Source organism: Cynoglossus semilaevis, chromosome 3 (assembly GCF_000523025.1).
Source record: "Cynoglossus semilaevis isolate Cse_v1.0 chromosome 3, Cse_v1.0, whole genome shotgun sequence".
Classification (NCBI taxonomy): Eukaryota; Metazoa; Chordata; class Actinopteri; order Pleuronectiformes; family Cynoglossidae; genus Cynoglossus; species Cynoglossus semilaevis.
Window position 1 is genome coordinate 6,966,655 of NC_024309.1, and position 26,916 is coordinate 6,993,570.

The following is a 26,916-nucleotide window of genomic DNA, read 5'->3' on the forward strand; positions in this document are numbered from 1 at the left end:
ACGCGTGATACGTATCGGTGAAAACAAACGTGTCGCTAAATCCCGGCACAACCCCTTGTTTACCATTGCAATGAAGCGCCCGATGAAACAGAAGTAGGAGAGGTGGTCGGGGTTGATGGCCGAGGCCGGGTTGATCTGCAGACAGTAGTTACTCTTCCCAGCGTACTCAAACAAACAGTACATGGGGTTCAGCACCTCATGGGACAACAAGAAGAACCACTCCCTGAAAAGAAGAGGAAAGATGGCCAAGATATATTAAAAAAAAAAAAGCCAATTTGACAAAACAAAATAAATGAATACATCAGTGGCAGTTACCTAGCCAAGCCACCGTAGTCCAGACCCTCCTCGCCTCTGAAAATGACATATAGTCTTCTCCTCAAATCGTAGGGTTTGAGTGCCATAATCTATAAAAGAACACACACAGAGAGAAGGCATTGACTCAAGGCTGTGATGTAAAGTGCGTTTCTAAATGACAGCTGAAAAGTCGTCGTAGGGAGTCTTACTTGCTGGAAAGAGTCTTCAAACAGTGACTGTCTGGAGACAGTGATCTTCACGTGGCTAGGGAGAGCGTTGGACTGTAAAAGAGTATTAACGCACGTTAGGAAATACACCTGAAGTGTGTGACTTAAAACAAAGAATGATGAAGGCAAAGAGGAATGACGCACCTGGCACAGATATCGAAAATGGGCTAGTTTCCATCGGAAGCTGCGCTCATAAGCAATCTGAGGGCCTTTGGTGCTGTGAATTGACAAATTAAATTTTTTTTTAATTAATGTTAACAGATCTAGGGCTTTGAGCAGAGTCAAACGAGAGAAAAAAAGATGTCAAATGTCAAATGTTCCCTCGCCTTTGACAAAATCCACTGATCTCCATAATTCCCTCTATGTGACATACAAGCCTAAAACATACATCTGTTTCTTCCCTCTGCACATTGGATTAATTAAATAAAAATAGCTCTACTTTGTCCATGTTATACAACTTTACATGCAGGCGTACTAGCTGCCCGATCTGTCACTTTTCACGCGAGGCTGGAGAAAACAAAGAAAAAAAAAAAAGAACTTACACAGAGGATTTTCCGGTGCGCGGGTCGTTGAAAGTTGTGGTTCGAGTGTTGTGATCCACAAAGTAGCGCACACCTTCTCTGGTGTATCTGATCTCCCAGCCTTCAGGCAGAGGGTCCTCGTTTTGTAGCCTAAAGACACAAAGATTTGAGCGTTAAAATCCTGCACATACACTATAACAGTGAAACAATGTTTTTATTTATTTATCTATTCATTGCTGTAACTGGTAAGTTGGCAGATTTGAATATTTTAATAACCCACCAACCGACGTGGGGGAACAAAAACCTCTTTATGCATTTTTTTTTTTTTTGCTCACCTTCAGTTTGTGTTTTGACTTAAACACCTGCTGTTAAAGGCAGATTCCTTGCTATAAAAGTTAGACAGACCAGGGACTCTTTAAAACATAACATAACTTCCCAGCTGTAACCTTTAACCCAACATAAAACCCACTAATAAAAAGCATGCAAAACAGTCAGCATCAACACTTGTTTTTGAAGGCAAAATTCGTTTGGATGAAGCAGGAAAGTGGTCAACATTCTTGAAGGTAAAATAAAAAAAAAATAAAAAAAATAAAAAATTCAAAATAAAAAAACAAGAATTTGATCTTTTCACAATAGATTAGAAAGTGGTCAACATTCTTGAAGGTAAAATAAAAAAAATAAAAAAAAGCAAAAATTCAAAATCAAAAAAGAAGAATTTGATCTTTTCACAATAGATTAGTATTTATTTTTAAAAAATAAAAAAAAATTATTTTGATTTCTGCTGTTTAAAGCAGGTTATTGTCCCACTACATGGGTTTTAATAGTTTAATAAAATATTATATAGTATAATAGTGGATTTTAAACAAAGATATATAATTTTTTTTAACTCACCCTTGGGTTCGCGGGTCCTCCCACTGCGTTGTCTTGGTGTTGTGGTTGACGAAGTACACTCGATCATTGGAGTCGACACGTCTCTCTGAAAACACAGAAAGACGCATAAAGAAATCTGTAGCTTCACATACAATATCAATACCAGGTTCCATCGTGGGCTAACAACTGTCACAGACCGACGTTTCGATGTTTAGAAGAATGTAAACTCACCCCAGCCTGGAGGTAGTGGGCCGAGAGGATCGTTTTCAGCAGACATCATCGATGCCTGAAAACAGGAAAAAGACACTTTAAAAAAAAAAAAAAGGGTCCAGAAAATATCTAAGCTGCCTCAAAAAATATTGAAGACATAAGATGACATCCCAAATGTTCTTTCTCTGAGAAAGACTCCATTAGTGTTTAATGCTTTATAATATGCAGCTTCTTCCGATTTTAGGGTTAAGCCAGATGATGGATGAGACTGGTGGGGCAAAAGGCATCAGAAAAGACAAAAAACATAATGGACAAACTCAGTAGTAGTCATTGGCTGTGGTGGTGGTGGTGGGGTCTTACAGAGTAGAGGTATCTCTGGTTAAACTGGTGCATAGCTCCCTGCAATTGGCTGCGCTGACTCTGCCACTGCTCAAAGTTGCGCACCGACTCCATGGTGGGACGCTGCCATGTGGTGGTGCGGGTATTGTGGTCCACATAATAGATCCTGCCACGGTCGTCCACACGGCGCTCCCAACTAGTGACATTTTGAGAGGGACATTACGACAGACGGGATTAGGTTTGTGAGCATGTGGCTAAAAATATTTTTTCTTTTTTTTTTTAATGGAACTAACAAAGGCTTGATTGTGTATACAGCATTTTTTGAAGTCACAAGACATTCCAAATATCTTAAAATGACTATGAGAGACAGAGAAACAGAGAAAGAGATTTTTTTTTAGTCAAGGCAGGACATTAGGGGATTCCTGCTTATGTAATAAAAATAATACTAGGAAATACATACAGTATGAAGCCAAAACAAGATGAGGAAATATATGAAGTAAAAGTTGGAGATTCACCCTGGTGGCAGTGGCTGTGGTCTTTCCCAGGTGGTCGTTCTGGTATTGTGGTCTACGTAGTATGTTCTTCCGTGTGGGTCTTTTCTCTGCTCCCAACTAAAAGAGACAGTTGCCAGCAACAATAATATTATTTCGTCTCAGGTTAATGAGAGAGGATGTAATGTTAAATATGAACTCAAGAAAGTAAACATCATTAATACCCTGGTGGTAGAGGGTCCGGTGCCCCAGCATTGGGAGCCTGCTGCCTGGGCTTGCCCCCGTCCGCGGGCACCGTTGCTATGCTACTGCTGCTGCTACCGCCAGCAGCACCTGAAGAGTTTGCTTCACCTTGGGCTGAGGAGGAAGAGGACAGCGACGAGGAGGTTGTGATGGTGGGGGCCCCTTGGGCTGAGGTGGTAGGAGTGGAGGAAGCAGCGGCAGAGGACGTGACAGCAGGAGCAGCAGCAGCAGCAGGAGCGGCAGGAGGAGGAGCAGTAGCAGCATCGCTTTCAGGAGGTTTACTATCAGATGGGGAGGTGGACGCCTGTGTGTCGGGAGGTGACAGTTGAGTTGTGGCATTTGGTGCTGTGGTGGTGGTGGTGATGGTGGTGGTGTCGGGCGCGGGGACATCTTGACTGCAGAACTCACGGTCTTCGGAGGACGACGGCACATCGCTCGACGTCGCACATAACGGTCTCAGGTCTACGTCACAGGACTCCCCATTGACTGCAGGCAGATCAGAAAGAAAGGGCTTTTAAAAGCAAAACTCCAGACGACTAGAAAATGACTTTGCGGTGGTGCCATCAGATCAAACGTGTGCTTCTAATTAAAGAAGCCTCGTATGTGTCCATCAACACAGGATTTTCAGCTTAGGTCTAAACTGATAACATTTAAAAGCATGTACAAAAACACACACATGCACATAATACCCCGAGTAAAAACAGTAAGCCTTTTGATCAGAGCTTTGAGTAGAAGGCTTTTACAACCAGGTAGATGTTTTGAAGGACTAGAAACATGAAACTGAACTAGTTACATTCTTAAAAAATGCCAGGGCATCATCTCAGTCATACATGTTAGGAATGGGTATTTTTAAAGAGAGATTAGCACAGCGTTATTACAGAGAAATGCCAGCCCTGCTGCTCCCTTTCTGCTTTCTGTCAATCCCTGTGGGGAGTTTTCCATACAGCTGCTGACAGCAGCAGAGATTAAACAGCGCTACTTAATGAAAATTAATCTACCTTCCTATTCTATTGTGCTCTGTGCCCACCAAGAGAGTAAAGATAAGTACTGTCCCAGGACTCAAAATTAAAAGAAAATGGAGTAGCTATACGCTAATGGAAGATCAGTGGGTGAATGAATGAGACATTAAAAACCAAAGAACAAAGCAGCAACTCATTTTAAATGAGCAAACTCACCCGTTTTACTCTCCGTGTCGCTGCCCGTGGGTTGGTGGACCGGCGTAGAGTTGGGTGTAGTATCTCCGTTGACAATGTGACAACGAGCAGGGCTGCAGGAGCTAGAAGGCACCTCGTCATCAACACCATTAAAGGCTGAACAAGAATCTGACCTCTGGCCGAGGTCGGTACCATTCACAGTGCTTTAAAAAGAGGGGGGAAAAAAAGCACAGTTTTAACACTCGGAACCCAACATGTATGTTGTGAATTTGATACTGTGGAATAACAAATATGACACAGACACAGTAAGAAATGAGGCTAAAGTTTAAAGGGAGCTAGGTAAACATGGGTAGGGCAGGTTGCGTGACAGATAAGAAGCCTGTTATATAAGATCAGTTAGAAGAATATTTGCAACATTAAATGTTTTGTTGATGAGCTTTCTTTCAAGTCGTCCGTTCATTTCTTGCTGAATGTCAGATGCTTAAAAAAGTGAGGAAAAAAATTGAACAGTGGCAGTACAGTTCTGTGCAGGTACTCAAACATTTGGGGATTCCAGGAAAACAGAAAACACTTTAAATATAACTCTGCTTGCATCTTGCAGTCCTCAGAAACTGCAATGCAGAGAGAATCCAGTCAGCAAGAAACCTCTTCAGCCCCCACTCCCCCCCATCCCTCCAGCCCAAAACAAGCATCCATCTGGAATTGAGTAGCAGACCTGCTTTCTCTGTGGGTTTACACTAAAAATCCCGTACGCCTCCTTGAAGGGCAGTTTTACAATGCCACCTATTGTAGCGAGCAACATTTAGAATGCGACCGTTTGTAGCGAGCAAGTACACCTTTAGAACTAGGGGGAAGAAAGACACGAGGAGAAGACACGGAACCTTCCTTTAAATGCGTTGGAGCAAGTCAATGCAAGTTACAATAGGCCACGATTGGTCAGCTAAACAGTAATACCACATGGACATGCAGAATATTGCTAACTACAGCAACAAAAAAAATAGCCAAAATGGTTGCGTACCTGTTGGCAGCCCTCGAGGAAGCAGATGACGAATCCCCATTTTCATGGATGGTATCTCCATTCTGTTGGGCTTCTGAAATGATCGCAAACAGAGTTATACAACATGCAAAGTGAGGAAAAAAAAAACAAAAACTGGTTTGTCTGTTATACCTAACCTAACCTCAGCCAAACATCAATTCAAATGAAAGAGTCCCAGCTCACTTGTGCCATTTGCTGCATTGCCATTCGTAAGCGGTGCAGGATCTTCTTGGTCAGCGACAGTGAGTCCATCAAGGTAGACGGTCAACTCCCCCGCAGGCAACACAGCTCCTTTCTGTTCTACACTCAACTTCAACACCTCCTTCACATTCTCCACTGCGGAGGCAGAACATCAGAACAACGTTAGTTGCGAATGAACAAAGAAACGGTGGGAAGAATACACACGATCAGTTCATCGCACAACAACTGCCCGCTTCTGTTCTTTTATAAGGAACCACAATAACTGAGAGTAACAATTCCATCCACCTTTTATTATAACACTCAAACACAAGTTTGTATTCGTACATTTTCGGTCGTGCTGCTCCAGTGCTTGCATTAAGTCCAGTGTGGCTTTTCCCAGCAGAGCGTCTGCTTTCAGGGTGTGGTGACTCCATACTTTAAAGTCCACTTGTGTGTGCGGTGTTACATTCCTAGATGGAAAGATACACAAACAAATAGGAGAGTGTTCACTGAAAATAATCTTCTGCTGCTCTTCCTATTACTGGTTACACTAAGGAATTAACTGGACAGATTTGCAGGGTAAACAACCATTGTTGGTCAATTCCCAAACTCCAGATGATCTAATCAAGTGCTTCCCCAAAGTAGGGGGGGCGCCGCCCTTGGGGACTTTTAGTAATTGCAGGGGGCACAGCAGTTTGAATTAATCCTTTCTGTGAGAATATCCACTTTTAGTACTTGCAGAGTTTTAAAATAAGTTCAGGTTCAGCTGCACTACTCGTGTATAGGTGTCCCAAAATGATACAAAGACCTTCATGTGGTGTTTAATCATCTTAATCATCCTTAACAAACATGCAAATACATATAAATATATATACATATAGTGAATATTAGGTCAAGAAATACACAAAAACTAGTAACTATAACCAATTACTTATTTACTTATTTATTTATTAAGTGATGTCTCCAACACAATCTGCCCAGTGAAAAGCTTTCACCAAACTGAGGGTGAATCAGAAATGACAAGAACTTTATGCTGTGAACCTGTAGCAGATGACAGACTAGCTAATACACGATCACACATCCACAGACACTGCCACAACATAAAGTATGCAAAGTATTCCTCCTTACAAAGTGAGACTCTCATCCCATTTAGGACTGGAGGAGTTGTGGGACTTCGCAGTGCGCCGTGATTCCCCCTCTGCTGTCACCTCCACATAAATGGCAGTCCCAAAGAGGCTTTTCTTCCTCTTGATTTTGGCACAGGAAACTGGCAAAACAAGGGACAAAAGGGAATCCGTGTTTGCTTTCGTGCAACGTTCGTCTTTAAATCTTTAATTCATAAATGTTGAAATCTTAAAACTCGTCGTTTTGCTTTACAGGCTGCAGCAGCGGGAGTTCTCGGGACTGAATGATGGGTTCTTGGATGTTGGGTGTAACAGAACTCCCACACATTACTACTACATGCTGTGTTTGGACTCACCAATGGCATGAAGCGGGGATGTTCCTCTGTGGTTGTAGCTCGACTCAGATCTGGATGAGGCCGTGGCCATGTCATACACCACAGTGGGAAACCTTTGAAAAAACACCAACACGTGAACATTACACAAGGTCAAGTTAGTTTTTTTGTTTTTTTTTTTAAAGGGACAAAATGCTGTACAAGTAACAATTTTGTCCAAAATATCAAACCTTTCCTGCTACAGTTGGAAAACAAGTTACAAAAATTTGACCCCCAAAATAGCTTTCAAAACATGATGGAACACAGGCACAGTGTCCTGAGGGGTGAAATAAAATACAAAAGGCTTTTTACGAACTTAATATGTGAAACAGATGCATTTCTCTGTAAACTAAATGCTTATGTAATTGGTCGGTTCATATGTCTGCAAAACACTGCCGTGGACAGGAATGACAGGCGAGGAAATGTGGATATGTCCAGTTCCACAGCAGGATGCTAAACATCAGCAGCACCAGGAGAAGCCTTGCCAAGTCGCTGGACAGTTGAATGTTACACGTGAATCTGTCTGTCTGTGTGTCAGGACACCAGAAAGACAGAAGAATCCAGCTAAATGTTAAGTTATTTGTACCCACTATGACCGCAGTAAATGTTCTTAACTCCATAGTACTTAATCACTTTTATGTCAGAGACTGCGACTCTGGACAGTAATTGAAAATGAATTAAATTTAATTCAATTACATTAATGTTTGTACATATAAATATTATACTCACAATTGTTGTGTGCTGCTAGTCCTGGTGGTTTAGCCTACTCCGTGTCCCATGGTTCCTCTGAAACAGAAAAGTGAATTCTCAAACGTCTTCTCTTCTGCATGTTTTCTATATATAATATTGAAAACAGAAAACTCATCCCAAATGGCAAAGCTCTTGAGGGTGCTAGAACGAATGATTCACAGCAGTGGACCATGAGAACAACAACAAGCCAAAGACAGCATGTTTATCATCTGTCCATACGGTTGGCACTGAACCAAACCTTCTGTAGTTTACATCTGTCCTAACGTTTGATCAAAAATGAATCAAAACCAATCACCACAGGAAGACTTATTTAGGTTGAAACTAACTGTGATAAGTCAGAATACTCCTTCTAAGAAGTAAACCTAAGTAAACCGCTGTAAACCAAAGAAACAAAGTTTAAATTGATCATGAGCATGTTTGGGAAAAAGGATTATTAATATTAACAACACCTACAACAGGCGGCCATGCAGAATACATGCTTCTGAACTTCCTTATTCTATGGATTTACAACTTAACAAATCTTTAAAATGTTTCACTAAACCTTATAGAATAGTACAATGTCATTAACTGCCAGGCTGAAAAAAAAAAACAACCTACAAATCCACACAACATTTCTTTATCTTTTATCAGTGCATGAAAATGTGTAAACTTGTGTATTTATTTTTGTTGCTGCCATCACAATATGCACTGTTTTCTACCAGCAGGCTTTGTGTTTTGTAATGTGAAAATGTGTAAATTGATAAACACTTGATACACTACACTAAGCTGTCTTGGCACTGAGAAAACAGCCTCCGGTCTCCAAGTGCTGGTGATGTCATACTCCTGCGCCACAGGACAGCCATTAGAATACAGTATGAGCTAAACTCTGCTAACCTAAAATTAGGCACTTGTCTTTGAAGTTTTTTTTCTTTTGTTCTTTCTTTTTTAATATGGGAGAAATACAACACATTTACTTTGCAAGACACGCTCAACAGGAGCCATAAATATGTTCTGTTTTTTTGTTTTTTTAAATCTTACATAAAAAAGAAATCAGAGCATGAGGCAGCTGCAACCTCAGAAAGAGCTAGCACTGAATTGAAAAAGAAAAAACAGAGCATGGATGTTTATATTCAACATGGAGCTGAATATGCAGGATGACAGACATCAAAATGGCTGAGAGAGTAAATGACAAATGAAGGAAATATTAAAACTGAGAAAGACTCAGTGAGCAACAGTCAAGCGTGGAAACCACTGCTGAATGTGTGACCATTTAGCCAGTGTCCCATTAGGCAGTGTTGCGTTAGAGACTGCCATGCTATTTTCAAAGGACCCTGACACATGGACTAAGGACTACTCTATTAAATTAACGTCTCACTGACACTGAATTTCTCTCAGCTACACAAACCATTAGAAACCATGCTAAGGCTGGGCTAATCAACTAACCTGATATGACCGTTGCTGAATAAGTTCCACTGCTGCATCATCCCTTGCTGAGTATGCCACTATGCCACCCCATCCCCCTTCTGCCCTTCTTTTCATTAGGCATAAAGTATAAACATAGGTGACATTTACTGCAGGTCTAGCACTTCAATTCAGCCCCAGGATCATAAGCCTGCATACTTCAGTTGTGCAGAAGAGTAGACTAAACACAAATGACTCAATAAACGCCCCTGGTTGTTCATTTTCCTGGAAGAACTAGCAGCTTTAGAGTTAATCAAGTTAGTTGGAAATATTTTTTACCAACTGTTTCAGCATAGTATTCCAACATTTGGACATTGGTTGCATAAAGAAATAACTGCTACGTTCAACAATGACAAAAACAACTAGCTGACAGTGTATACGCGAAGAGGCATGCATTAAAATGCACTTGGTGAAGCTAATTCATAAGATGGTGTTGTATTTCCACAGACAGACTTATACAGCATACAACGCACAGCCATAAAACCTAGGACTACAAGTCTTGGGCTCTGTTAATTATCTGATAGCAAAGCAGCACATGGATCCCTAATTTAAAGTCATTAATGCAAGGTGACTTTGGGAAATCTGCACTACCTGCATTCTGATTATACTGAAAAATGCATATTGCACTATGCATTTTTCAGTGGAATCAAATGCAGGTAATGAAAAATGCATAGTGCAATACATAGTTTGGTATTGTAAACATGCAAGGCAAACAGTGATAGCAGATGACAGGGACTATGAGGGTAAAAACAAGTGCATTTAGGCCACCATCAGTGACACTAAAGTACACAGATTTCCAATCAATAGTTAACTTTTACTGCTCTTTTCAGAGCTATATGTGCACAGGACGATTCAAGAATATGTATCAGACACTAAAATCATGAGCACCTGGTACATTATAAAAACTCATTGACCTTCCTAAGTGTTTACTGAGTTTTTTAATCAATTATTTAACTTTAATAAGACAGCTTATCTTTTATCTTTGTAGGAGCTTCTTGTAAACAAATCAAAATCTGCCAACCTCTATAACCCGCATTCACACCTAGGTCAAAAGACTTTGTCATGCAAACAGGTTTGCATTAACTTTGGTTCCAACCAGCTTTAGTGTAAACAAAACCCAGGTTTAGAGAAATCTTTCTTTCTGGTCTAAGCATTCTGTTTTTGACAATACAATAATGTAATGATTCATACAGATAAGATTGTTTTTTTCCATTCTCTCCCTAAGGCTTGAATAATTTGACACTGTAAAACTGTTACTTAATCACATAAATGTCTTACCGTACATTGTTAGCAACCACACTATATTCACTTTGAAAAGAAACAGAACTAACGCTAGAAAGGCGTCCTACGTTTTCGCTTTTTGTTTGCTTCCTGTTATGACTGGTGCCTGTGATGTCACAGCCTCTGCAAAAAAAAAAAACAACACAAGAGCAAAACAGATACTGGTAATCTGAACGCTCCGGGTTTTCCTCTAATCCAAAATCATAAAACACGTATGATTCACTTCAAAGTAAATTTGATATTTACAGAGCGTATACCCTGGTCCAATAGTATGACTTTGAGCTTATTGATGTGTTTGGAATAATGTGACGTTTGACAATGTTTACCTCTGATTTACCTCCGATATGAACTGCAAAACAATACATGTCAGTTCCTAAGAATTCACGACATAATTGTTTCTTCTTTGGGTTTTTAACAATAGAAAACATGACTGCATTATCGTGCATTGCAGAAAAAGGGCTTCGCCGTTTTAAACTTATATCAGGTCATATATAAGCAAAATATTTAACTTAAACGCAGAAATAAACACTTTGTTTGACATGGCTATGGTACACTTGCTAACATGGTATTATCCAACAACATGCTATCGGTAGCCTATACATCTCAAAATATTGGCGTAACATATGAAACCAATAAGCGTTGGGGAAGAACGCTGTAAATCTTGTGAACTGTGTTTGTTAAACTTGTATTTGCAAAAGTGTAGAATCTGTTGGATACGTTTCTAACTAGCACCAGAAGTCAGTTAGCTGAGCCACTAGTAAACTGGCCAGTTAGCCTAAAAAAGATGTTGTTGTCAAGCACCACCTCAAAGTATAATGGATGCACAACTACCACTACCAGCTAAAAAGAGCCAAAACTGTCTTTAGAAAAATAATATAATTTGTGTTTTGTTCGCCTGTCTTCACACACTGCTACGTTAGCAAGCTAACGTAACAAACTCTTGCCAGCTGGGCTATCAAACTTAGCCGTTAGCTCCTTAGCATTTGCGCTAATTGTCCGCCATCACAGTGCAAGTAAAACTGCTTGTTTTAGGTGGTTTAGACTTGACATGAGTTTATTTTATTATTAAGACGTAAACGGTAGCGTTGGTGGCACAGGACACATAAGCAGTCGCGTTTTTACCTTTCCCGTCTTCCAGCTCCTGTCCAACCCCGCGTGTCACACCGGCTCTCTACCGTTACAATTGACGGTGAAAAAACCCAACCAAACAAAACAGGCCCCACAACCAGCTACGTTTCTCTAGCCATCTTTGAGTAAAAGCCTCCGACCAGCGAAAGAACTGTCGGGTGACAGGCGCGCCACCCCAAATACTGCTGTGTAATAACAAGGGACAGCACAGGGTTTAGGAGTTAGCCCACAGACAAGCGTTCTCATGAGCGTGCAGTGTTTCAGCACTGCATCTTGCTGACACTCCAGTAAACCGTGAACTGCTAGTAACTGAGATAATAGTATTCCAAAATGTGCAAGGAATTCGTATGTGACCGATATAGTTTACTCCACCCAATTGTACTTCGCCCTGTGTGGTTTTATTAATGTTTACTCTCATAACACCCCAGCGCTATTTAAAGTTAATTTTGTATACAGTATACCTATGTGCATATGTTAAAACACGTCAATAAAATCGCTTGATACGTGCCAATTAAAAGTTCAAGTGCTTAATATCGAGGTAAAAAATAAAATAAAAATTATATATACATACATTCTGTTTATTAGTGAATACTCATTATAAAAGCATACATATTTGTTTTGAATAAATAACAATTTTATGTATATATTTCTGGAGGTCTTCTGTTGACCGCCATATTGGTTATTCTATCTATCTATCTATAAATTGATTGGTGCAAATTACAGTTCTAATAATCCTTGTTCTAATACACTTTCCTTTACTTTTATTATTTTTTGGGAACATAAAACCACCTGAGTGTCTGTCCACGTACCTCACTTATGTGTACTACTAATACCAAATAAATGGACAGGGATAGTGTTATTTGCCCACGAGGTCTAACTATTCTACAGACAACTACCTGCAAACACTTAAATAACATAACAACGACTGTCATAACTAGTATTTACGATTTTGTGTTCCAAACAAAAGCATATTGTTCTGAATCTAATTTTATTATTACCAGTAATAACGCCAACATATAGCACTTATGGTACATAAGTAACATAAAAGTCTTTTAAATGCTAATAAATACCCGACATTGGTTTGCAAGGAGGCGGCAGAGTTTTGGAGATGGAGGTATCAATGTCTGTGTGCAAAGTTTAAAAAAAATGCTGTGCACAAAAACTGTGTATAAAAGTGTCCGATGAATGCACAGTACACCTGCAGGCAGTGTTCCCTATAATGAATCATCATGAAACCATCTGGAAATGTGTTCACGTCCGTATATTTGACTCCTATCCCTTGAGCATCTCTCCTCAAAGGATCACCAGAACTTAATTACATTTTTAAAACACTAATAGGCATTATCATTAGATTAATGGTAAATCACACTTTTTTATGTTTAACAACAAATGCTGCAGGTCTTTGTGGACCCACGCAAAAATAAAGTGTTAGTGTAGGACAACTATCCGTATGGCTTCCCAGCTCACGGTGAGTCTTCGAGATGTGTTTAAGCACGGCTCATAAAATACCGTACCTGCAGAGTTGTGTCTCCTGACACACACTTATGTGTATTCCTTTACTGCCCTTTGGCTTTTAGCCACAAGCATGTGGGAATGAAACCCTAAAAAAAAAAAAAAGAAAAACGCTTCGTCATCAATGATGAATTGTGTTGTTGTTTCTGTAAAACCATTTCACCGTCATCTAATCTGTTATCTGAGCTTTTCTCTCTCAGTCTGCATCATGTGAAGTGTGTGTGTGTGTGTGTGTTGCAGTGCAAGGTAGTGCTCTGCTGACCGTTCTGTTCTCGCAGCAGCACCAGGCTTGTTCAATCAGCAGTTCTGCTCCTGAACATGTAAGTGATGAGTCGTGTCCACCCAGTACAGATACACGGCAGTTCATGTACGTAACTCCTCTGCGCCGTATATCCTGCATGTTCACAGAATTATTAATGACGCCTTTTTAAACACAACTCCCTGCTCCCCTGAGCACACTAAATTTTCAGAAATTTATGGGATACCTGGTGAAATTGAAATCCTCCCAGTTTAGATAAACCTATCAGAGGGGGGGGAGAGCAGTTCATCATTTTCAAGTTCGACCTCTGGAATCTTGGGGTTTTCTTATTTCAATTCACCCTGATACTGATTCAGTTTTTGTTTTTTTTTGGTCTAACATACAGATACAACATTTGGATGCTACTGTTTTGGGTCCGAAAAATACAGTCAGCATTCATCTTATACACAAGCATTACAGTTTGTTTGTTTTCGGATCCTCGTCGTTTCCCCGTATTGCATCACAGACGTCCTAATGCGTTTCCCGTATTGCATCACAGACGTCCTAATGTCGTTCATATTTGCTAACACCCGTAGACTTCCTACAGGTTAAAAATCATCTGCCATCGCGATCCCCGTGTCCTTATTTGTTCATGTTTGCGGGGACAAAGTCAAGAACATTTTGACCCTCCTCTTTTCCGCCCTCTCTCCTTACTTGGACACTTCACAGGCCGGAGCTGGACCATCTGGAGTTTCTCAGCTGTGTCAGCATTTCATCTTTCTAATGTCATTCATAATAAGTTGAATGCATATCTCTCCAATGACAGGCTGTTGTTCAGTCAACCCAAGCCTGCAGATAGTGTTTTTCTTTTTCTGGGTCAGCAAGTAATTGATCACACAGACGGGTTTCCCCATGCACTGGCTTGTCTTCTATCAGTGGGTCTGTGTGGTATGTTTTTGAACTGTCTGTGCTGAAAAAAAGTTAAGACAAGGATAATTTTTTTTTTTTTTTAAGATTTTTTGCATTAAACAAATTGATAAAAACAGACAGTTTTGCCTTACCCGGACGCTAAAACTGAAATTACTGAGGTCACAAAATGATAAGGTAACCATGGCAACAGATAAGATGCTCTGTTTTCTTCCTATTAAAACATATATGATAAAGTAACACTGTGTTCTTTTAGATGATAGCCAAAGAGTGATTTTAAAGGCAATACCTGCAGTCCAAGACAACAGTTTTCAAAGCGGGGGCTGCAGCAGCCTGGAGTGCCGCTAGAGGGCGCTAGAGGGACCTCAGAAAATTAACAGGGAGCATTACAAAAAATATTAAAAATATCTTATTCTCAAAATCTGATGGTACCTGAACGTACCTCGCGACATCTGCAACTGGTTTGTGGCCATGAACGACAAAAGAAAAGGGAATTGTGATAACGAAATCATCAAATTCTCGCGTAGACTCAAGTTTCGTAATCACTGGTCCAGCATGTGAATTCCGATATCTCCGTGGTTCGACAAAGCAAAGAAGACCTGTCACGGGAGAGGCCATTCAGGACTCCGTAACAAATGATGATGGACTATTGAGGGACGGAATCAGAGGTTTTCGAGGCCCAAAGGTGAATTGTGAAATATGGGTAAAAGGTGGAACTGGAGTTGACAAGGTTTACAAAGATGGGATGTCACTTTTCCATCCATCCATCTTGAATACTTACTCACGGGTCGCTTATCCTGCTGACAGAGAGCAAATTCCAGGAATCCAGGAGCGTTTGCGTATTCCCAGTGAAGCTGGGTGTAGGTGTAGGCTTTTCCTTAACGTCTGTAACTCCTGTTTTCTGCCCCAACAAGCAGTGACACTGAGAAATGCCCTTGGTCAAACCAAGTACAGGTGCTTTTTTTTTTTGCAGTATTCGGAATTTGAACCTGTGACCCTCTCGCCATGAGGCAGAGATGTGCAAACCATCATTTCACTTTGTGGCCCCCATTTGACTCAACAGCCCCAAAACTCACACATGCTCTAAATTTATACGCTGCGCGGAACGCAATGAGTACAGAAATTTCATTACATTTAGGGAGGGCTTCAAGATATAAGAGTGGATTTATATGAAGTGCTTTGCCTGGCTGTGACCTTGTTTTTGAGCGAATAATCTGCGCGTAGGGAGAAGAGGACAATCAGATTACGGATAAAGCCTCGCTGCCTGTTCTCGCTGTTACAGGTTATAAATTACCACAATACACCATAAAACGACGACAAGATCCTCAGTTTGACTTGAGGCAGTAGGTACACGTTTGGAATAGTACTACTGATTTACACCAAATTAGAACCATCCACAAGCTCTGTGAAAAACACAGATGATTAACAAATAATGACATATGTTTTGAAGCTGTCTGGGAGATAAACAAGAGGGTTCTAGAAGAAAAAGAAGACCCTGATGTGAACCTCCCCAGTAATTAAGGCATGGGAGGCAGGAGTTCTACACTTTTCTTTTTTTTTTTTTTTTTTTTACGATTGTAGGGGAGCAGAGGTGGGGTTTGGGACCACAGTCGTCCAATCACAAGCCTGATCCTGTAACCACCGCGCCAATATGCTAACTCCATTAGTGCGCTGAAGGTAGCAGCTGTTAAAAAGAAAAAGAAAGGGGTGTGAACAAGTGGCATAGATGGAAAAAAAAAGAATATAATATAATATAATATAATATAATATAATATAATATAATATAATATAATATAATATAATATAATATAATATAATATAATATAATATAATATAATATAATATAATATAATATAATATAATATAATATCATATCATATCATATCATATCATATCATATCATATCATATAATATAATATAATATAATATAATATAATATAATATAATATAATATAATATAATATAATATAATATAATATAATATAATATAATATAATATAATATCATATCATATCATATCATATCATATCATATCATGAATAATCGAGCTGCTGAAATTACATGATGAATTTCCAAAAACTTTCAGAAGACTTCAGAAGGATTTTTTTTATTATTAAATAATAATAATAATAATAATAAAATCAAAATAAAATCATATTTTAGGAAGAAACAATAAAAAAAAATCTCCAGACGTCACCATTAGACAATGACAAAAGTTATATAAAATGATTCCTAAAATACAGGGACCTGTTGTACACATGCCGAAGCAACGTGTTTGTCCGCAGCAGTCGTTAAATGACCCTGAAGGTGGCCCGTCTGTTTATTGGTGTCTTTGGCGCTTAACACAAAACCCACAAGCATAACATTTTAACCCTATAAAATTTGAACCTCCCCCACCCCTCATTAAGTTTTATGAAATAACTGAACATCTTAACAACTATTTATGAGCCCGGTTTATTAGTTAGTTGTTTTTTTTTAGTCTGTGCTCTTGACACGTGTGATAATTGTTCCAGTGGCTACGAAGAAGACAAAGCAGATAAATGTTGGTGGGAAAAGACGTTACTGGTGAAAATGTCGACTTGACTGTTTAAATGGTTTAAATCGTTACGACCGAAGCGTGTTAGCGTAATGTGCAGGTAACTGCTCGCCTGACAGGACACAGTTGGTTTAAAATACCGTTTTATCATCAACTCAACGACCTGAGTCCCGTGAAACTACGTACCTTCACGTTGCATTTAAACCTAATGGCGACCTGTCAGCCGACATTGTTGTTCCCTTTTTATTAGCTTGGTAGCGTTGGTGTAATTCAGAGACCAAGACGAGTCACGGCCTTGCGTCGTTAAAAGGGGCGAAACGAAGACGATGTCGCAAAGCAGGAGGAGACGCTTGTGTTGGAAGACGAAGCATGAAACGATGTTTGACCTTACAGCTCTGTAAGGAGAAGGTGGACTGACGCGACGGACACGGGCACTGAGGAAACTCCTTTCCTTTTATAGCGCCACCGTTAAAACGTTTATGTTTGAAACAGCAACCGGAAATGTGGCTCAGAGGTCATTTACAGGGGTCACCAGAAGATGAGTATCAGGGAAGTGAGCAGACCTGAGGAGAGGGGTCTCCGTGTACAGATAAAACTTTACAATGCAGAAGACCGAGCCACGGGGGCAAATAGAGTTGAGGGTTGTCGTTAAGAGATCGTTAAGAGATCGTTGTAAACGACACGGGCTCGGACACCAGTTTAACAAAATTGGACATACGAAAAAGAAAATATTTTTTCAAAAGTTTTTATTATAGGATAAAACATGATGATAAATGCCTTAAATGTCATCTGAAATAATGATAATAATAATAATAATAATTTAGAGTCCGGATTTTGACCTTGATCATAAAGCGAACCTCAAAACGGATTCAATAGAGTTTTTCTGTGCATGTTTTTTTTTTTATTTTTCTTCGTACTTCCATACCCAACGATAAAAACCTCAAGACCAGAGATCAAAAAATATGTGGTGACCCATAGATGGTGCTGATGCTACAATTTAAATTATGACTTTTCTGCTGAAATGATGATTAAAAAAAACCCATATTCAGTTTATAATATCAAAGCCACAGGGAGAAGTGATTAGAAATTCAAATGTAATTGCTCTAATCTATTTAACAAAATTTTACCGTATTTTTCAGAATATAGGTCGCATTTTCTTTCATCCTCTGGCTGGGTTTGCGACTTATATATTGTTTATGTTATTTTCACACTGACAGCCGCTAGGGGGCACTCTAGGCTTGTGTACCAGTATCTGCTACTCCTGTATCACTGAAAATGTACGTTTGTTATATTCACACTGACAGCCGCTAGGGGGCCCTCTAGACTTGTGTACCAGTATCTGCTACTCCTGTATCACTGAAAATGTACATTTGTTATTTTCACACTGCCAGCCGCTAGGGGGCACTCTAGACTTGTGTAGCTGCACATCGCACCTTTTTGCATCCTTTGGCTGTTGCGACTCGTGCTTAAATACGGTAGTTATTTTCAAGTTCTCAGTTTTGAATTGGAATCTTCAACACACCACATGGTTTGTGCGGGATTCTTCACGCCGATTCTTTTATTTAAAGAAATATACTTTATTCAAAACCGCAATTATACATAAGTCTCTCGGGAAGAACCATACTGAAAGCTTACAAACTGATTGATGAATAAATAAGGATACTTGTACATGCATATTATTCATTAGTTAAATAGTGACGACCAAAGTCGATCATGATTACAGACAGATTTCAGAATCACCGTGTCGTGTGCATTCGATTGTGACAGAAGTATACAATAACTGATAAGTAATACGTATCCTAGGTGTTAAACTCACAGGTTAAATCGCCAGTGGTTTGGGGGGGCATACAGTACAGTACATGCAAATAACACTGACTAACGCCAGTACTTGGTGATTAACAGTCTGTTTCCCAGTCCAAAGGTGGAGGACCTGCTTCTGCATCCACACCCTCCCAGTCTGTCTGGACCTTGGTCTGTTCTGCAGTCGTAGCTGCCCTCATGTTTTTTTTTTTTTTTTTTTTTTTTTTTTTTTTTTTTTTATGATTTCTTCTCATATTGCAAGATTGTTTTCCGACAGAAGCAGATTGCGTTGAAGAAGCGACAGTGGCACGTGGTGTGCGGTTCGCAGCAGCCGCTCTGGGGTAAACAACTCTGAGCGAGCAAAGAGCACGTGGGTTTTACAGGTTTGGGCGCCGCTTTTGGAGGCGGAGCGATTCTAGGAGGCGCAGGAAGGCCACGTGATGAAGCGTAGACCGCTCTGGACTTGTTGCAGGTGGGGGGTGGGGTGGGGATGGGCAAAGAAAGACAGTAAATGAACTTCAACCTCATGGTGCGTCTCCTCCGCAGTAACTCAGTACATTTATATATATATATATTTGTATATCAAGATTTAAAAACGTTTGAATCTGTCACAAGATTTTAAAAAAAAAAGACGGAACTTCAGCTTACCGGCAAACTCTGTCGCTCGTACTGTCCCCTCCTCGCAAATAGCGGCCTCTGTCTGCCATTGGCGGAACCTGTTGAATAAAATGGATTCAATATTTAGATCAAACTCAAAGTCCTACATTTAGTCAACACATGTTGAATACGTAACACTTATATCCAGACTCCAAACATGGAATGTAACTGTTTCCCAATGGGACATTAGCTCCGGCATCCAACATGAGGGTGGACTGTTTAAATATAACACTACTGACAGTACACTATTTAGGCTGCTTTCAAGGTGAAGCCGCATAAGTCAGCGTTCTGTATTTACAACGTCAGTAATCATATTTCAAACAACGCCGCCGTATGTGCCGGTAGTCACAAGTAAAAAAAAAAAAAAAAAAATCAGACACTTTGGACAGACACTCAAATCATATTTCTGTCTAACATTATTATCTGATGTATCCAGTCATGGACTGGATTGGGATATCCGATGGGCCGGATTAAGCCCGCGGGCCACCAGTTGATATTTACCACCATGTGATGAGTTAATCAAATACAAGTTCAATGCAATCCAAACATGTTGTGTTAACCCTTGAATCTTTCTGTAAAACCAAGTCACCAGTGCTGCCCCCTGCTGGGCTCTGCTGGAAGCCCAGCTGAATGTGCGTCCCGTTTAAAATCGCGCCCTGTCTCTTTCTGTCATTCGCGCGGGTTTGAACTTGTTCCTCATCTTTATGACAACTGCTCTAACGCGGCGGTGGTACTGAGAACAGGACCAGGGCCAAAGACGTCCGGGGCTGAAACCAGAAACCAGACGTCAGGGGACGGGAAGAAAATACGCCACAATGATCCGCTGATTTGAAACAGACTTTAGCTACTTGAAAGAAAGTTGTTAACTGGAAGTATTTATTCACGGTACTTCCACAGCATTTTTCAACCCTGTTCCTTGTCTCGCACGTTGACCAGTAACGACTCGGGGACTAAGGCGGTGTGAAGCTGAGCGTTTGACGCAATGCTAATTCCTCAGATAGCCCTCCTTCACTCAAGCCTCTAAGGATACGATGACTGCACGGACATTGTGGTATGTCCATCTGTTAAGTCTCTTTGGATTCAAGGTTAAAACAAAGCAAACCCCTGAGCCCCCTGGTTTTTTTTTTTTAAAAGAACCCTCAACATTAAAAGGTTGTTTTCCAAGTCACCAAAGGAACTTTATGTCATCTTATCCCGAGTTTAATTCTAAATGTACACATAATCAATATATAAATAATGTCATGATGAAGTTGAATACTTGCATGCATTTGAAACGAGCAAAAAAACTAGTAAAGACATTTGGGTGAAAAACTGCATCACTTCCTTCATACGCATTTGTTTTGTCATTAACGTCTATCGTCCATCAAACATAATTACCTATAAATAACAATAAGTCTGTGTTTTTTTTTTCCTTTGTTGTGACACAAATAAGTACAAATATAATGAAGAAAAAGTTGGCAAAACATCACTAACATGCAGGGGTTTGTGAATTTTTTTCTTCACTTTTAACATTCATCAAGCGGGCCGTATTGGATCCCCCGGGCGGGCCGGTTTTGGCCTGCGGGCCGTATCTTTGACACCTCCTTACAGGAGAAATGACTGTTCTCTGGCCATAAAAACCCATCAGTACGTGCTTTAGAGGCCATTGGCTTCTTTACGGGGTCAACACCGGCGTGACCAAATGATTGACCTTGAAAGCTTTTCCTTTAACTTGTGATAACTAAAACAGGCATAAAATGTTAAGTACACAAAGAGTCAGCTTCTTCTTTTTTTTTTTTCATTTTTACAATATTTGCCAACTTTGAGAAGAAAACGGGCAGATGAGGAGTAGAAAGACGAGGTGCGTGAAAATAAGCAATAAAATGTGAATAGAACCAAACTAACTTGCCAGGGTCTGGCTCGAGTACAAACGTTCCGTTACTTGCACCACTGCTTGAATAAGATGCAAATCATTTATTTAAATTTAATAATGTGTAACACATTAATCCATCCATCCATCCATCCATCTATCCATCTATCTATCCATCTATCTATCTATCTATCTATCTATCTATCTATCCATCTATCTATCCATCTATCTATCTATCTATCATCCATCCATCCATCCATCCATCCATCCATCCATCTATCTATCTATCTATCTATCTATCTATCTATCCATCTATCTATCCATCTATCTATCTATCTATCCATCCATCCATCCATCCATCCATCCATCCATCCATCTATCTATAGATAGATCTATCTATATTGGACAATGTAAACACCGAAAAAATCTTTCTATTGATGATCTGTGTTGGTTCTCATTCATCCTGGTCATCTTATCCAAAAAGAGTTACATTGAGGGCAACAAGACGGAGTAGGTTTCTCGAAGACGTTTCACCTCTTAAACAAGAGGCTTCTTCAGTCCAGAAACCTTGAGCTCCGTTGACTAGTTAGCAGTCTGAGAAGGCACTTACTGAAAAGTTATTTTTCAGGAAAAAAAAAAACAAAACAAAAAAACACGTCATGTGAATTAAAGATACCTTAAATGTCAACACAAAAAAAAAACTTGACATTTACAAAAGCAATGAAAACAGATTAAAGGAAAGCTTAAGATAGCGTGGCGGCGTCAGTAAACACGCTCGCTTTACGAGCTGTGATGTGGACACGCAGACAAAATGGGAAGCGTTTGAAGTGAATTGTCCACGTGGGAAAAAAAAAATGGCTCAGTTAATGGTGAGCGATTAGGGTAGAAAGGTTACCCTGAATCGTAATCACTCACAAAGCGTTTAGTTGAAAAAGAACAACAACCTCTCACGCAACCTGCTGTCCTGCTGACCCCAAACACACGAACACACAGACACACCAACGCCTTCCACAGACGTCTCTAAATATATATTGTAAGGGTTATTCTTATAAATATGTATATATTTATATATACATATACATATATATATATATATATTTCATATCTATGACCGTCGCATGAGTGGAAGAAGACAGATGACAGGTGCAACGGCTTTGACTGTGGCATGTGTAGCTGTGGGCCACCTGCTTCCCCATCGTGCTAAGTCAGTCAAACTTGAAAGGTGCTTAAATTTTTGGTATTCTCGTAAAAGGTTTTACTAGACATTTTGGAGAAGGTTGCTGCCGTGATTACCCCGACTCTAACTTTAGCCCGCGCAACAGCGTCCGAAAGTCTGCCACCACAGATATGCCGCTGGTATATCTGTCTCGCTACACTCCAGTTGATGTGACCTCACGATAAATAGTTGCAAAAGTGACGATAAAGTGAAAAAAAAAAAAAAATCTATCGCCGTCCAAAATGACAAAGAAGCGGTTTTGATTTACGCTACTCTGAGCGTGTACATGTGAGTTTTGCGTGTATTCCAGTTGAACAATACTTTTTTTTTTTTTTTTTAAAGAATACAACGTATTGTTGGATTCTTTGGATTTAATGTGTGCGTCTATAAAACATGTAATCCTTATGTTAAACAACAATCAGGCAAAAAATATAAATGGACTCAATTTTGTTTATTTGAACTTTGTTTGTACGTCACGGTTCAGTGCGTCAACTGTAAAATGAAATACAAAACCAGGACTCAATCGCACAATTAATCGTGATCGTCATTGATCTCGATTAATCGCGGTTGATAAGAGACAAGAAATAACAGGCAGGTAGATGTATGCGTTTCATACCTGTTCTGTGTCAAACGAATGACGCAACGGTATGACATACAGTAACTACGTGTTTCATAGCGTTGGTGGATTTTTAGTCATTAGCGCAGATGCTAACAACAGCTTGTAGAACGTGTCCAGAGCGTATGGGTAACACAGTTATTTTACCCGTTTGCGAAGACTTTCCCTGGTAACTCTGATTTCCTGCAAAGGTCAGAATTCCAAAGTCAGCAGGATTTGCCGTAGTGATTAGCATCTAGAAATAGAATCACATCTATAATTATTTAAATATTTTATTTTTTAGTTGCTCATGATTTACCAGCACCCCCTTTGCGATATACTGGCAGATCACGATCGACCTATCAGGATTGACCCTGAGCTAACTAGACACATCAAAATGAAATTGAACGTGAATAAAGTGTGAATTTGAGGCATCCCTGATGCAAGAGCTGAATCGCTTTTCTTGCGATATCTGATCCTGTCAGGTTTTTTTTTCCGTTCTGTTCTTTTTACGAAGGTATTGAATCTTGACGTTCAAGAAAGCACTCTTCTTTGTACAACGCTTCGACGCGACGGCAGCAGATCTCCAAGGATCTGAAACACACAGACATGCTAGCATGAATGAACAGACAACAAAAGCGCACACACTCAGCACATAAATATTTTTTAAAAATTAAAATATGGGGTGTTATCGTCATTTTTTTTTCAGTCAATTCGATCTTAACGCTACTGTAAAATGTCTCGATAATTTTTTTTCCCTAACCATTTATATATTTAAGCATAAAGCCTGAGTTGGGTTATCACTAAATCACAGAAACATTTTAAATTTGTTTTTTTTTTATAGAGGTATAGCAGTTTTTATATTTATTTTTTTTATAGAGGTATAGCAGTTTTTTTACTTCAGAAAAAAAAAAAATCTAAAATCGTACAGAATTATTAGTATTTTATTTTTTCAAAGTAACAATACAGTATCGACGACGCAACTTTAAAACGTCCACAAGAAGATAAAAAAAATAATAAAATATGAACTTACCTCCTGGTCAGTGTCTTTAAAATGTCGCTTGACGTTTCACAAATTGATCTCCATTTTCACTCGTCCAATCTTCGCCCGTCCTCCGCTGCGGCTTTAGCGATGATGCTTTAAGTGTTGCTGTAAAACTATGGTTTTATCCCCTGTGGATAAGTGGTTAGCACCATGTCACGACACACAGTAAAAGTGTGCTACAAGAGCGCAGACGGGTGTTCGGTTGTAATACGGATATTTGCTGCGTCCGTGGTCGTATCCCGAGGTGAATCTCAGCTCCCAGTTTTAGAGTTTATTTACAAATATAAACATATCATGTTATATATTTTTCATTGTACATTTTTTAAAAATATTTTTTATTAAAATAAATCGGACAGGTTACCGAGATCAATCTTATTGTGATACCGCGTTTTACGAATAACTCTTATTCTGTCGAGATTTTAAAACGCAAATGTCAGTTTCCACATTTCTCTCTTGATTCTCGTCCTGCAGGATAAGGCGTGATGTCACAGGGCGCTAGTGCCGATCACCGCCGCACTCCTCCTATGGCCCAAGGTTTATGGGTATGTGTGTTCAGAGTAAGTGAGCAACGCATTTTCAAACTCATATTGAAGTAAGACTTAACGCAGTCTGTTGACAGCTTTCACATTCCCACCTATGAAAACTGCCAGTCTGGTTAGGGTCGCAAAAAAAATCATCGCGAACGGTGCTAGGAGGAGGCCTGCAGTTCAAACACTGGGCGGTCGACCTCTGGACATGCATTCCAACGACTGTGGATTTATATGGACACGTAAAACAAAGAAAACCTGGTTCGAACCACACGGCGTTTGCCTAACCTAACAAATAGTTGTTGCATTTATGCAGCGGTACGACGCTAGGAAAAAAAAAAAGGGGATGAATAATAATGATAGTAAACTAAACCGAAGGGTTTGTTTTGATATTTAGTTAAAGCGTTAAAGAAGGACCAGATTTACACCGTTATAAATGAACTTGTGACGAGGACGACGTTAAATCAAGTAGCTAAGATATAGGTTGTTCAAAGATAAATCGGCCAACAGATATTTTCCGCACAATTACGTAATATTGGTAAGAATCTTTATCGACATTTCCTCCGATAAATAAAACTCGATAATGCGACGCCTGGGATCCGCCCAAAAAGTAGGTTTGAAGTTTAAGTGGATTATTGTCGTTATTCGCAGTTAAATAAACTCCATTTATCTGTATTGGTTGATATCGGAATCGGTGTTTGGACAATATTGGCAAAACAGATATCGGCAAAAATGTAATATCGGAAGTTCCTATTTGAGACATATCTTGTGGTGGGCATCGGTCATGCGTCACATTTTGCTTTTCTCTGACCAGTGCAGTAACGACAACAGTGGATAACGCCATTTTGACTTTCTAGAAATTCTTCCAGCAATCAGATCGATGTCACGACGCAAACTACAAAATTTACGAAATTTGACATCACAAATTTGCAATTTATTTGAACTCCATTTATATATTTATTTAGTATAAGTACAATTTTTTTTTTTTTGCTGAAAATTTGTTTTTATCAGTATATTATGGAAACCCCAGAGAATCTGTTTTTTATTATTAATATTTGAAGCGCCCGAACTCAAGTAGGGGCTGCATTTTATTTGAACTCCATTTATATATTTATTTAGTATAAGTACAATTTTTTTTTTTTTGCTGAAAATTTGTTTTTATCAGTAGAGTTTATCAATAACATTTCAGGCGAACATATTTGAATTGCCGGCGTCCCAACGTGGGGTCCCGACCCCCAGGTTGATAAAAAAACTGATTAAATGAAAGTCACTATTGATGCAGAATATGACTTTGAATATGTAAAGAGAACTGCCATGTGGGGAGAAACCAAAGCTAAAGCGCTGGCGTCTGATGTAGTAACGCCTCTGTCCATCAGAGGGCTCTCTGGGGCAGATTGATTTCCGAGTGAGATTTTCTGTTAGCCTCTTCTTTCGTGTGTGTCTCTCTGGGGTTAGGGGTGAGGAGGGTGGGGGGAGGTGGAGGAGGAAGTCACTTTCTTCAACATACAACCTAGCGCACAGACATCGAGAATGACTACACAAGGGCGCCGACGCTAACGACGTCATGGGCTCATTTTAAGTGAGACAAGTGAGTTGCGAGTTAAGAAAAAACAAAACAAAAACAATGCCAGAATGCAGGCGCGTTTCGGAGCCCACTCTCGTCCAACAACTGCTGTGATCGGCAGCAGACACCCGACGGCCTCGGAAAGACTCTAATCCTCAACTGGAACAACAACAGCCCCTAACTTTGACCTTTGACCCCAAGCCATCAGTGGCAAGAACTACTTTTTAAAAAACTTCGTAAACCGTCACCCAACAACGATAAGGCAGACCTACAGCCTCTACACATCAGAACTGCTTCAGTTCTATAACGGTACTAAAGCGGTGGTTCCCAACCCCATTTTTGGCTCGTGATCCCATTTTGAGGTCACAAAATTCTGCTCATCAAAAACGTTTTTGATCGTGGTTATTATGCTGCGTTTTTAATACAGAGTTAATAAAAAAATATAATTCATTTAAAAAAATGTATTTATTAGTATTTTTTTTTAAAAAAAACAACAACAATTATTAGAAGTGGGGTCATGATCCCAGGGTTGAATAACACTGGTCTAAAGTGACCGGAGCTGTTCTTGGAAATGTTTTCAAACACAGTATATTTAAAATAAAAATAAAAAATTAAAATAAAAAAACAACAACAACATGACATGACATTCCTACATTGGATCAGACATTTTTCTCTTCATGACATGAGTTTTTGGTTTCTTACTCCTACAGCACATAAATCAAGGTTTACTGGTCTGCCAGACATTTATTGGATCGCTAGTATTATTAGCATGGCCAACTGAAGGCTTTGA

General features: G+C 39.6%; 3 protein-coding genes across 7 annotated transcripts in view; all 3 read right to left on the reverse strand.

Annotated features, from left to right (window-relative positions):
* wwp1 (WW domain containing E3 ubiquitin protein ligase 1) overlaps positions 1 to 12,017 on the reverse strand; it is an 18,565-nt gene extending 6,548 nt beyond the window's left edge. The window contains exons 1-19 of one of the 4 annotated variants that reach the window (XM_008307688.3): positions 11,654 to 12,017; positions 10,600 to 10,654; positions 7,790 to 7,846; positions 7,046 to 7,137; positions 6,694 to 6,832; positions 5,911 to 6,035; positions 5,569 to 5,721; positions 5,368 to 5,440; positions 4,371 to 4,552; positions 3,177 to 3,681; positions 2,977 to 3,072; positions 2,483 to 2,657; positions 2,144 to 2,198; positions 1,934 to 2,018; positions 1,064 to 1,192; positions 666 to 738; positions 504 to 575; positions 316 to 404; positions 64 to 223 (exon numbers count right to left, since the gene is read on the reverse strand). In XM_008307688.3, coding sequence (XP_008305910.1) covers positions 64 to 223; positions 316 to 404; positions 504 to 575; positions 666 to 738; positions 1,064 to 1,192; positions 1,934 to 2,018; positions 2,144 to 2,198; positions 2,483 to 2,657; positions 2,977 to 3,072; positions 3,177 to 3,681; positions 4,371 to 4,552; positions 5,368 to 5,440; positions 5,569 to 5,721; positions 5,911 to 6,035; positions 6,694 to 6,832; positions 7,046 to 7,115 — 2,181 coding nt within the window. In that variant the 5' untranslated portion in view covers positions 7,116 to 7,137; positions 7,790 to 7,846; positions 10,600 to 10,654; positions 11,654 to 12,017. Of the gene's footprint in view, positions 1 to 63; positions 224 to 315; positions 405 to 503; positions 576 to 665; positions 739 to 1,063; positions 1,193 to 1,933; positions 2,019 to 2,143; positions 2,199 to 2,482; positions 2,658 to 2,976; positions 3,073 to 3,176; positions 3,682 to 4,370; positions 4,553 to 5,367; positions 5,441 to 5,568; positions 5,722 to 5,910; positions 6,036 to 6,693; positions 6,833 to 7,045; positions 7,138 to 7,789; positions 7,847 to 10,528; positions 10,655 to 11,653 lie in introns of all 4 variants that reach the window. The other 3 variants (XM_025054727.1, XM_025054726.1, XM_008307687.3) reach the window with 3 other exon arrangements.
* mkxa (mohawk homeobox a) overlaps positions 1 to 26,916 on the reverse strand; it is a 1,121,182-nt gene that overhangs the window by 62,784 nt on the left and 1,031,482 nt on the right. The window lies entirely within an intron of this gene.
* The window catches only part of LOC103377057 (agouti-signaling protein-like), a 9,953-nt gene continuing 1,911 nt past the window's right edge, over positions 18,875 to 26,916 (reverse strand). The window contains exons 2-3 of the mRNA XM_008307690.2: positions 19,322 to 19,389; positions 18,875 to 19,135 (exon numbers count right to left, since the gene is read on the reverse strand). Coding sequence (XP_008305912.1) covers positions 18,911 to 19,135; positions 19,322 to 19,389 — 293 coding nt within the window. The 3' untranslated portion in view covers positions 18,875 to 18,910. The remainder of the gene's footprint in view (positions 19,136 to 19,321; positions 19,390 to 26,916) is intronic.